General features: G+C 42.0%; 1 protein-coding gene across 22 annotated transcripts in view; it reads right to left on the minus strand.

Moving 5' to 3' along the window:
* Positions 1–12,251, minus strand: part of DYSF (dysferlin) — a 224,180-nt gene that overhangs the window by 34,569 nt on the left and 177,360 nt on the right. For all 22 annotated transcript variants that reach the window (XR_008200104.1, XM_052647718.1, XM_052647736.1 and 19 more), the window contains one exon: positions 1,128–1,226. Coding sequence is in view for 21 of the 22 variants with exons in the window: in XM_052647718.1 (XP_052503678.1) it covers positions 1,128–1,226 (99 nt within the window). In the remaining variant the exon portion in view is untranslated. The remainder of the gene's footprint in view (positions 1–1,127; positions 1,227–12,251) is intronic.

Consider the following 12,251-nt stretch of genomic DNA (forward strand, 5'->3'; position numbering starts at 1 on the left):
ACCTTCTTCCTGGTACACAAATAGTTCTGTCTCTTTGCCCAGCCTCATACACCCACCTACCAAGTCAACAAAGGACTTGCGGCCTGGGAAGGCCTGAGCCTTCTGACCGCTGGTGCCCTGAGGCTCATCTCTGCCCCTCCAGGTCTCCAGGTACAATCACACAGGGGCCTCCAGTGTGCCAGAGGCAGCCCTTGCCACCCTGCGAGATGGCCTTCCAGAGTGACCACCCACCACTTCAATGACCCTCAAGCTCCTTTCATCCAGTCCCCTTTAGGGAGCTCCTTGGGGTTTTCTCGCGCGCCTGACAACCTTTGCCCCTCTTGTTCTCTAGGAAGGGCTGCCAGGCTTAGCAAGTGAAAATACAGGACACCCAGTTAAATTTGAATTTTGAATTCAATATTTTTTTTCAGATTCGAATAAACTATTATTCATTATCTATCTGAAATTCAGAGTAACTGAGCATCCTGAATTTTACCTGGAAACCTCTTCCAGGACACTGTATAACTTTCTTCAAGGAGCAGTTTTGAGTCACCTCTGGTTATCTTTTCTAATAGGAGTCTGCTTTTAAAAAGTATAACCATATTTGTGGAATTTCCTCAAAATACCAGAATTTGGCTGACTCACTCCTGGTTTTGTGTTGTTCTTGAGGCTCTGGGGTTTTTTTTTCCACAGAAACAGAGTTTACCATATTTTTATATGTGCTGGGTAATTTCTATCCCAATTGCAGAGGTGGGGGAGTCAGAGGTACATTCTCACATTCTCACATGGACTTTCCTTTTCATTTTCATGGAAAATTTTTATAATAAAAAATGTTCAAATAACTTTAAAAGAGACGGAATAACAAATCCCAGGGGTATAACAAACCCCTGAGTACTCATCTTCAAGCTTTACTAATTCAATATTTTGCAATTTTGATCATTTTTAATATTTTTAAAATCTATCAGAGGGCAACCTACATCATCTAAATAACTCATCCTTACTTTTCTTAAGCATTTAAGAAAGTTAAGCAGATCCCAGGCATCTTGTCACCCATAAACATATATGTATAGATGTATATTATCTTTTGGTTGCAACTCCTGGTGCCCAGGGACCACTGGACTGAAGAGGACATTGAGGAGAGGGCTTACCTTTAGAGTGTCAAAGTCCTTCTCTAGGTAGGACCCACACTTTTCGCTCTCCCCAATGGAGGCAAAGAATTTGCTCCACCAATCAATGAACTCCTCCTCCTGAGTGGGTAGAAAACAAGAAACAGTTTCAGAAACAGAACTTGCCAAGCAAGGTTCTTCTGGATGAACACCAAGCAAGGCTGATGGGCTGGCCTGGACCACAAATCTCTCCTGCTGGGTGAGTTCAGAAGAGCAAAGAACTGGAATTCCCTGCCTCTTTAGGGGCCGACTGCACAGTCAGGAAAAAGGTCTTCACACCTGCTTGGTGTTGAGAAGCAGAAGCTCTCGCCCTGGCTCTGCCCCACCTTTACCATGTGCTTCTGTTAAGCTCCTGGGGCCTTCCTTTTCCTTTCTGTGAAGTGGGCTCTTCATCACAGTCCCCCCTGCATTCCAGGAGTATACTGAGGCTAAACTCAGACCATATGTTGGATAACTCCTTGGGAGGAAATGTCAGTAAAATATTATTTATTAAAAAATTACAGTAGACCCAGGAAAACTTAAGACACCAAAGAACTATTCTGATCCCCAACCTCCAGACTCCAGCAAAAAAATAAAAGCTTCCAAAATCAGAACTTAGCCTCCCCTAAGGTCAAATCAGGGCAGAGCCCCTGACATTCAACAAATGCTACGTGCCCACTATTAAAAAGATACACAGTGCTAGATGGGGGAAACGAGGTGAGAAGAAAGGAAGTTTGGGACAACACATTCTCTGCCCCTTCACATGTCTATATTTGTGGGGAGAGGTGGGCGGGTATGTTGGGGCACACACTGGTGCCACCCCATTTTTAACTCCTCCTGCACGTGGCATGTCTGCAGGCCCTCTTGGCTCTTGTGTCTAGAATGCTCCAGCTGTGTCCTGTCCAGGTGTCCCATTGCACAGGGAGTCAGCAAGTTCCCTGAAGGTGGGATCGTCACTCTCCCTGGACCTCCACCAAAATCCCACCCAGGCCAGGCCCTGGGTCTGTGCTGTTGGTACCAGTAAAGCTCACCCAGTACCACAGGAAGGGCACTGGACAAGGTGTCAGGAAAGCCCATTCTGGGGCCTGCTTTTCTCCCCTGTATGAGGCGGTCAACTAAGGGATCTCCCAGGAGCCTGCTCTGATTCTACAAAATGAACTGAATTCCATCATGAGTTTCTGGGGATGCTGGTGCTCCCTTTAAACCAATGCCTAGCCCATCCAGCTCTAGGTTATTAAGGGTGACTCAAGCTGGAGGCAGGCCAATGGAACTTGAACAGGTACAGTGGGGAGAGGGTGAAGTGAGGTTCTCAGAGTTTCGACGCATTCTGGAAATATGGCCCTAACATCGTCTGTGTGGCCAGAATGTGGTACCCAGACACACAGCACTAGTGGACGCCAGAGCGACGCTGAGTCTACTGAGTCTCTGTCTGACCAACTTACCAGAAGGAGCTTCTGCAGCCAGAGAGGGGAAAAGAGGTTCAGATGGGTTAAGATACAGAGTAGCAGAGCTTTCAGGGTTTTAACCACTCTCAAAAAAGCCAGCAAGGCAGACACCAGTCCTGATGTTTTAAGTCCAATTTTAATAAAAGATGTGAGGGATGAATAAGCACAAACAGACACACATATCAGACTCATACAATCACTGACACAGGAAAGAACATATTTACACACTCATGCCCAAGAGACATATATACGCTGAAATGCACATATACCCCCCACACCGCAAAGTACACACGCTAACACACAGGCAAACATGTACACAGAGGTAGGAATGGTTAGAATGGAATTCACGTTAGCTGTTTGCTTCCTCCTAAGTCTATCTTTCCTTCCCAAGATCAGATACTTCAAAATTTGCCTTTATGACTCAGGCTCAGAGTCAGGCATAAACAGACAACAACCAGTGTGTTTTGTACGAAGAAATGACAGCAACACAATAGTTGTGGGAAAGTTATTACATTTCCCTCAGTCTTGAAAAACCAAGCAAATTTTTTAAAAGAAGAATATGGAAACAGAGAATCTGAGTAATATGATTAACAGTGTCATTTAAATAGACAAACACCACGTATTCTAAAAACGGAACTTATACCTTCTTGTCCAGTACCATTGGAGCACTTCAAAAAAATTAAAAGCCACAAAGCAAATGTCAATAAAGTCCAAGGAATAAATCCATTATCAGTCACACTCTCTGATCTCAATGTAATAATAAAACTAGAAATGAATGAGAAACTCAAAAATCCCAACCTTTTAGAAATTTAAAGATGTATTCTTAAAACTTTTCTGAGTCAAACAAAAAAACAAAACTAAAATCACAGGTCCTTAGAAAATACCAAGAGTAAGAGGGCTATGCCTTAAAATTTAGTAGCTAAGTCTGTACTCAAAGGAAAATTCAGTCTTAAATATTCTTGCTCGTATACAAAAAGAATGAAAATAAATAATCTGATAATTTTAAAAGTTAGAAAAAGGAAAATCAAAGGAAGATTAAAATTTGAAAATGGTGAGTAGAATGATGGAGAATATTGTAACTGATAATCAAATCCCAGAGCAAACTTTCAAAAAGACCAATAAAATAAACATTTGATTATTTATTAAATCTAATGTTAAAAAGTAGGTACACCATTAGGAATAAGATCAAATAAGATATTATGGAGAGAATAAAAATATTAAGAGATTTGCTACACTCAAATCAGTGGAAAAACCTTTGAAAATCTAGATGAAGTAGGTAACTTTCTAAAAAATATACAAACTGCCAAAATTGATTCAAATGTAATAGGAAATATGAAGAGATAACTTTTTGAAAGTGGAAGAGATCTCAGAGAACTACCTCCAACACTTCAGACCAAGGTGGTTTCTTTGGAGGCAGTTTCTATCAGTCTTTCAAAGAAAAAATGATCACTGCACAGCACAGAAAAAAGATGAGTTTCCCCCATTCATTTTGTGAAGGCTGACCAGGACACACACACACACACACACACATCAGTCCCATTCCTGAATCACGAGGTAAGTATCCTAGATAAAAATACTAATGAGCAGACTGCAGCGGTATATCTGGCTTGGTCAGGCTGGATAATTCCAGAAGGCAGGAGTGACTCAGTATAAATAAGCAAAGAGAGAAAACCCTAGTGATCATCTGTAACAGAAATTTGCAAACTATGGCCCAGCAGCCAGCCACCTGGCTCGGTCATTTACATATTGCCTGTAGCTGCCTCTGAACTACAGCAGCAGAGCTGAGTAGCTGTAATGGAGACCCTATGACCCCAAACCTAAAATATTTACTATCTGGCCATTTAAGACAAACTTTGCCAATCTCTGATCTACAATAGGCAAAAAAGAAGGGGATGTGAGACGCTGTTAAATTCTTCAGTTATTTCTAAATGAAACTCTCATGACTTAAGAATAAAAGGGAACTTTCTTTGCATTACAAAGACTATCTTCAAGCAACAGCCAGCATTGTACTTAACAGTACCAGGCTTTCTTCCAGAAAGGAGTCTGGCTCTCACAGTGTTCAAATCCTGTCACTCCTAATTGTGCAACCTTGGACAAAACTTCTTGGTGCCTCAAGGGTCTCATCTGTAAAATGGAAAAATACTAGTACCAATCTGATAGAGTTATTGTGAGGAATAATGAGTCATATGCATAAAGTGCTTAGACAGTGCCTAGCACATAGTGTCAGCAACAACAGTATTGTTTGTTGTATGTGGAGCAGGTTAGCTTCTGGCCGAGGACTGGCTCTCTCCCTGCCTGCAGGAGCATAGCTGGCCACAATCTCCCCAGAAGGCAATCGGGGTGCATGCTTCTATAGCCCTAAAAATGTGCCTACACTGTGATCCCTCACTCCAATTCTAGAAATCTATTCAAAGAAGGGAGATAAAGTATAAAGACTTACTACACTGATAACAGGGAAAAGCAATTTAAGCATCTGACATTAAGGAGATTTTTGGGGTAAATTGTACATCCATGTGATTAAATGTTGTACAACAACAAAAAATGATGTTGTAAAAATGTTCACTGACATGAAAAGTTATTCACAACTGATGATGAGTTTTACAAAAGGTTAAAAACTGAATAATGAGAATTCTTTTTAATTAAAAGATCAAACCCCAAATGTTTACAGCAGTTATCTGTGAATGATAAAATTACAAATGTTTTACTTCTTTTGTGTATCACTTAAAGTTTTATAATTTTTCATTGTGTACATGGATTCCTTACATAATTTTAAAGCTGAAACCTTTTGAAAACAAAGAACAACAGGATACTTCAAAACACACCACCAAGGAAATGAAAAGATAATTCACAGAACAGGAGAAAATATATGCCTGTGTGTATCTGGTAAAGGATTTGTAAACAGAATATATAGAAAACTCATACAGTCCAAAAATCAGAAGACAAACAACTCAATAAAAATGAACCATGGATTAAAATAGACTTTCCTCAAGAGAAGTTATACAAATGGCTAATAAGCACATAAAGAGATGCTCAACATCATTAGCCATCAAGGAAATGCAAATAGAAACCACAATGAAAGAATATTTCACACCCCTAGGATGCCCATAACCAAAAAGTCAGATAATAAAAAGTGTTCATGAAGACGCGGAGGAACCAGAACCCTCATTCACTTCTGGTAGAAATGTAAAGTATTGCAGTCACTTCAAAAACCGGGGTGGCAGCTCCTCAAAGGATTAAACAGAGAGTTACCATACGACCCAGGAATTCTCCTCCAAGAAAATGAAAACTTATGTCCACACAAAAACTCATACATGAATGTTCATAGCAGCATTATTCATAAAAGCCCCGAAGTAGAAACAATCCAAATGTCTATCAATGAAAAAAGAAAATGTGATACACGCAAACAGTGGCACATTATTTGATAATAAAAAGCAGTGAAGAACCGACAGAGGCAACCACATGGATAAACCTGAAAATGTTATGCTAAATGAAAGAAGTTAATCACAGAAGACCACATATTTCATGATTTTATTTACATGAAATGTCCAGAATAAGCAAACCCATGGAGACCAAAAGTAGGACTAATGGTTGAGAGACAATGGGAGACAATTGCTCTTGGGGTATATTATTTCTTTTTGGAATAATGAAAACATTCTGAAATTGACAATGGGTGATGAGTACACAACTCTGTTAATAAACTAACAACCACTAAATTGCACACTTTAAATAGGGGCTTGTACATATGTGGATCATCTCAAAAAAAAAAAAAAAGCTGTTAAAATCAAAAAAGAACAGATGATAAAACACAAGCAGATAACCTCTAAAAGAACAAAAGCAGAAATCAGAGTTTAAAAAATTTTTGAAGAACTAGCAACTGACCACCAAACAGGACCTGTCTTACCACACTCAACTTTCCCTAAGAACTCTCAGCTGTAATTTCTTCCTCCCTCCAAGTTCCAGGTGATTTCTATGGCTGGTTCTCCTTAAGCACACTGGTGAGAAGCAGAGCCAGTGACCTTCCTAACCCCTGGTAAACCCAGCTGACTGGCTGCTCAGTGACTTTTGTCCCCTTTTTATCCCACATCCCACAGGGAAATCCTCTTCCAATTGCCCTCATTCTTGACAGAAATCATACGCGTTGCATAATCATAATTTACATCCTAGCTAGTTTATATTTCGCCCCTTTGCCCTCCCCCACTTGTAAATTCCCTGGGCCCTCTCTTGCTGCATTGTATTTCTGGCCAACCCAACCTAGGTTTAAACCCAGCTCTTTCCCATCACATCCAATGCAGCTTAAAAAGAGCAAACCAGAGGCTGGTCTCACTCCAAGCTCATGTCTCAGCCTCAAAGGGGTCCAGTGCTGTCATCCACTCCATCTCAGCTCCCTGGGTCTTCGCTCTCCTTCCTCTGAACACACCAGCTCTCCATATCTTCTCCTTTCTGCCCAGCCCTCTTACACCTCCTCCTTGTCATCACTCTGCGCCAGTGACCCTGCTTCCTCTTTCTTTTAAAACAGAAGCATCAGAAGAGACCACCCCACCCCTCCACAAGCACACCAATACTAGCATCGCACCTGTCTTCCCTCCTGCTTATGAAGTGACTCCACGTGCACCCTGACCCAAGGCTACCCCTGCACTCATGCTTTCTGACCCCCTCAAGGACGTGATCTTCTTCATCCTCTCCTTGTCATCACACTTCCCTTTCTCCTGGATCATTCCCATCGGTGTCATATGGAACACTGCTGCTGCTGCTGCTGCTAAGTCGCTTCAGTCGTGTCCGACTCTGCGACCCCAGAGACGGCAGCCCACCAGGCTCCCCCCTCCCTGGGATTCTCTAGGCAAGAACACTGGAGTGGGTTGCCATTTCCTTCTCCAATGCATGAAAGTGAAAAGTGAAAGTGAAGTCACTCAGTCGTGTCCCACTCTTAGCGACCCCATGGACTGCAGCCTACCAGGCTCCTCTGTCCATGGGATTTTCCAGGCAAGAGTACTGGAGTGGGGTGCCATTGCCTTCTCCAAAAAGAAAACTCTCCAATCCCACTTTTGGTTCTCATCTTCTTTCCCCTTTCACAGAAAAACATCTAGAGTTGTCTACACATGTCTCTAATTCTTGTTTTTCCATTCTCTGCGCCACCAAAACATGACTGTCAAGGTCACCGAGGACTCAGGCCTCATTAGTCAACCAGCAGTAGTATCTGATGTAGGCAGTCACTCCTCTGTCTGCGAAATATCCCCTTTGCCTTACAGAGCATTATAGCCGTGGTCCTCCCACCCTACTGGCCATATTGTCTCAATTTCTGCTGATTCCTCCTTGTCACCTGAGCTCTGATCACTTGAGTGGCCCCGGGCTCCATGCTCAGACCTCTTCTCTTCCCCATCCACTCTCAACCCCCCGGATTTTCCTGGAGTTTGGCATCTTTAGTAACATATACACTGAGGAACCCAACATGACTCTCTCCAACCTGCTTGACTCCTCTGAACTCCAGCTGCCTATTTAACATCTCCAGCTGGACATCTAATAAGCTTCTGGAATGTGCCATCTCCAGAATCCAATTCCTAATCACCCCCACCCACCTGCTCCTTCCACAGTCTTCCTCATAGAAGCAAGTACACCTCCTTCCTTCCAGATGCTTGAACCAAAACCCCCGCAGTCACTTTGGCCTCTTCCTCACGCCCCACATTCCATCCATCAGCGAATCCTATTGGCGCCCCCTAGAGGACACATTTGGAATCAGACAGCTTCTCCCTTATCACTATGGCCTCAGTCCCCATCACCTGAACTATCGCCAACAGTCTTCTAACTGGCCTCTCTGCTTTCTCTCTTGCCCCCAAATCTATTCTCAACACAATAGCCACGCACATCGGAACATGTCGCCTCTCTGAGCAAATCCCTCCAATGATTTGCCAGCTCACTCAGAATAAGGCCAAAGCCCTTGAAAACAACAAGCCCCTCACACCTCCCGCGTCTCATGTCCTCACTTCTGCCTCACTCATGCTGTTCCCACCCCAGTGGCCCACCCAGTCCATGAACCTTGCCAGCACTCTCAGGCTCCTCCCAAGAGGAGCTCTATTCCTCCCACAGATGGAGCCATGGGTCACTGCATCACTTCCTTCAAGTCTCGACTAAATATGATCTGTTTACCCTCCTTACGCACCTTATTTTAAATCATGATCGCCCTCCCAGCAATTCTCATTCTCCCTTCCTAACTTCTTCTCCCTAGTAATTATCACCATCAGACACTCGCTCCATATATTTTAATTAGGTTCTTGTTTATTATGTCCCATAATGGCAGAGATCTTTATCTTTTTTAACACTATGTCCTCAACCCTCAAAACATTACCTGGCATGTATCTGGAGGCCAGTAAATATTTGATGGATATACGAATGCCTAAACAGCCAGGGGTGGGAAAGCTGGACCCTTGGCTTTTAAATTTCCTAAAGCAGATAATGTGCCATTAAAAAAATAGGTTTAAAAGGATGTCCTTTTCAGCCTTCTCATACTATATACAGAAAAGATGAACATATAGAGAGGGAGAGGAAGCAAGAACCAGAGATTTGTGGTGACTTTTTTTCATATTTTTGCTTTGTTATTAACGTATATTTCAATCTTTCCTCTTTTTAAATGAATGAGCTGCTCAAACTTTAGATCTCTTAAACATCTAGAGTTCACAGTTTTGTTTTTGTTTTTTTAATTTTTTATTTTGTATTAGGGTATAACCAATTAACAACGATGTGATAGTTTTCAGGTGAATAGTGAAGGGACTCAGCCATATACATGTATCCGTTCTCCCCCAAACTTCCCTCTCATCCAGAATGCCACATGACATTGAGCAGAGTTCCATGTGCTATAAATAGGTCCTTGTTGGTTATCTATTTGAAATATAGCAGTAAGTACATGACTATCCCAAACTCCCTAACTATCACTTTCCCCCAGGAAACAGGTTCGTTTACTAAGTCTGTGAGTCTCTGTTTGTAAGTAAGTTCATTTGTCTTTTTTTTTCTCAGTTCAGTTCAGTGGCTTAGTTGTGTCCGACTCTGCAACCCCATGGACTGCAGCACGCCAGGCCTCTCTGTCCATTACCAACTCCCAGAGTTTACTCAAACTCATGTCTTCATGATGCCATCCAACCATCTCATCCTCTGTCATCCCCTTCTCCTCTTGCCCTCAATCTTTCCCAGCATCAGGGTCTTTTCACATGAGTCAGCTCTTTGCATCAGGTGGCCAAGTATTGGAGTTTCAGCTTCAACATCAGTCCTTCCAATGAATATTCAGGACTGATTTCCTTTAGGATGGACAGGCTGGATTTCCTTGAAGGCCAAAGGACTCTCAAGAGTCTTCTCCAACATCACAGTTCAAAAGCATAAATTTTTCGGTCCTCACCTTTTTTTATAGTCCAACTCTCACATCCATACATGACTACTGGAAAAACCATAGCCTTGACTAGACGGACCTTTGTGGACAAAGTAATGTCTCTGCTTTTTAATATGCTGTCTAGGTTGGTCATAACTTTCCTTCCAAGGAGTAAGCATCTTTTAATTTCATGGCTGCAGTCACCATCTGCAGTGATTTTGAAGCCTAAAAAAATAAAGTCTGCCATTGTTTCCCCATCTATTTGCCATGAAGTAATGGGACAAGATGCCATGATCTTAGTTTTCTGAATGTTGAGCTTTAAGTCAACTTTTCCACTCTCCTCTTTCACTTTCATCAAGAAGCTCTTTAGTTCTTCTTCAGTTTCTGCCATAAGGGTGGTGTCATCTGCATATCTGAAGTTATTGATATTTCTCCCGGCAATCTTGATTCCAGCTTGTGCTTCATCTAGCCCAGCATTTCTCATGATGTACTCTGCATATAAGGTAAATAAGCAGGGTGACAATACACAGCCTTGACGTACTCCTTTCCCGATTTGGATCCAGTCTGTTGTTCCATATCCAGTTCTAACAGTTGCTTTTGACCTGCATACAGACTTCTCAAGGGGCAGGTCAGGTGGTCTGGCATTCCCATCTCTTTCAGAATTTTATATAGTTTATTGTGATCCACATAGTCTAAGCTTTGGCATAGTCAATAAAGCAGAAATAGATGTTTTTCTGGAATTCTCATGCTTTTTTGATGATCCAGCGGATGTTGGCAATTTGATCTCTGGTTCCTCTGCCTTTTCTAAAACCACCTTGAACATCTGCAAATTCATTATTCACGTATTGTTGAAGTCTGGCTTGGAGAATTTTAAGCATTACTTTGCTAGCATATGAGATGAGTGCAATTGTGCGGTAGTTTGAGCATTCTTTGGCATTGCCTTTCTTTGGAACTGGAATGAAAACTGACCTTTTCCAGTCCTGTGGTCACTGCTGAGTTTTCCAAATTTGCTGGCATATTGAGTGCAGCACTTTCACAGCATCATCTTTTAGGATTTGAAAGAGCTCAACTGGAATTCCATCACCTCCACTAGCTTTGTTTCTAGTGATGCTTCCTAAGGCCCACTTGACTTTGCATTCCAGGATGTCTGGCTCTAGGTGAGTGATCACACCCTCGTGATTATCTGGGTTGTGGAGATCTTTTTTGTACAGTTCTTCTGTGTATTCCTGCCACCTCTTCTTAATATCTTCTGCTTCTGTTAGATCCAGACCATTTCTGTCCTTTATCGAGCCCATCTTTGCATGAAATGTTCCCTTGGTATCTCTAATTTTCTTGAAGAGGTCTCTAGTCTTTCCCATTCTGTTCTTTTCCTCTATTTGTTTGCACTGATCACTGAGGAAGGCTTTCTTATCTCTCCTTGCTATTCTTTGGAACTCTACATTCAAATGGGTATATCTTTCTTTTTCTCCTTTGTTTTTTGCTTCTCTTCTTTTCACAGCTATTTGTAAGGCCTCCCCAGACAGCCATTTTGCTTTTTTACATTTCTTTTTATTGGGGATGGTCTTGATCCCTGTTTCCTGTACAATGTCATGAACCTCCAGATCCATAGTTCATCAGGCACTCTGTCTATCAGATCTGGTCCCTTAAATCAATTTCTCACTTCCACTGTATAATCATAAGGGATTTGATTTAGGTCATACCTGAATGGTCTAGTGGTTTTCCCTACTTTCTTCAATTTAAGTCTGAATTTGGCAATAAGGAGTTCATTATCCTAGCCACAGTCAGCTCCCAGTCTTGTTTTTGCTGACTGTATAGAGCTTCTCCATCTTTGGCTGCAAAGGATATAATCAATCTGATTTCGGTGCTGACCATCTGGTGATGTCCATGTGTAGTCTTCTCTTGTGTTGTTGGAAGAGGGTGTTTGCGATGACCAGTGTGTTCTCTTGGCAAAACTCTATTAGCTTTTGCCCTGCTTCATTCTGTACTCCAGGGCCAGATATGCCTGTTACTCCAAGTACATTCCTACTTTTGCATTCCAGTCCCCTATAATGAGAAGGACATCTTTTTTGGATATTTAGAAGGCCTTGTAGGTCTTCATAGAACCATTCAACTTCAGCTTCTTCAGCATTACTGGTCAGGGCATAGACTTGGATTACCATTATGTTGAATGGTTTGCCTTGGAAACAAACAGAGATCATTCTGTTGTTTTTGAGACTGCATCCATGTACTGCATTTCGGTCTCTTTTATTGACCATGATGGCTACTCCATTTCTTCTAAGGGATTCTTGCCCACAGAGGTAAATACAATGGCCATCTGAGTTAAATTCACCC

The sequence above is a fragment of the Budorcas taxicolor genome, chromosome 11, assembly GCF_023091745.1.
Source record: "Budorcas taxicolor isolate Tak-1 chromosome 11, Takin1.1, whole genome shotgun sequence".
Classification (NCBI taxonomy): Eukaryota; Metazoa; Chordata; class Mammalia; order Artiodactyla; family Bovidae; genus Budorcas; species Budorcas taxicolor.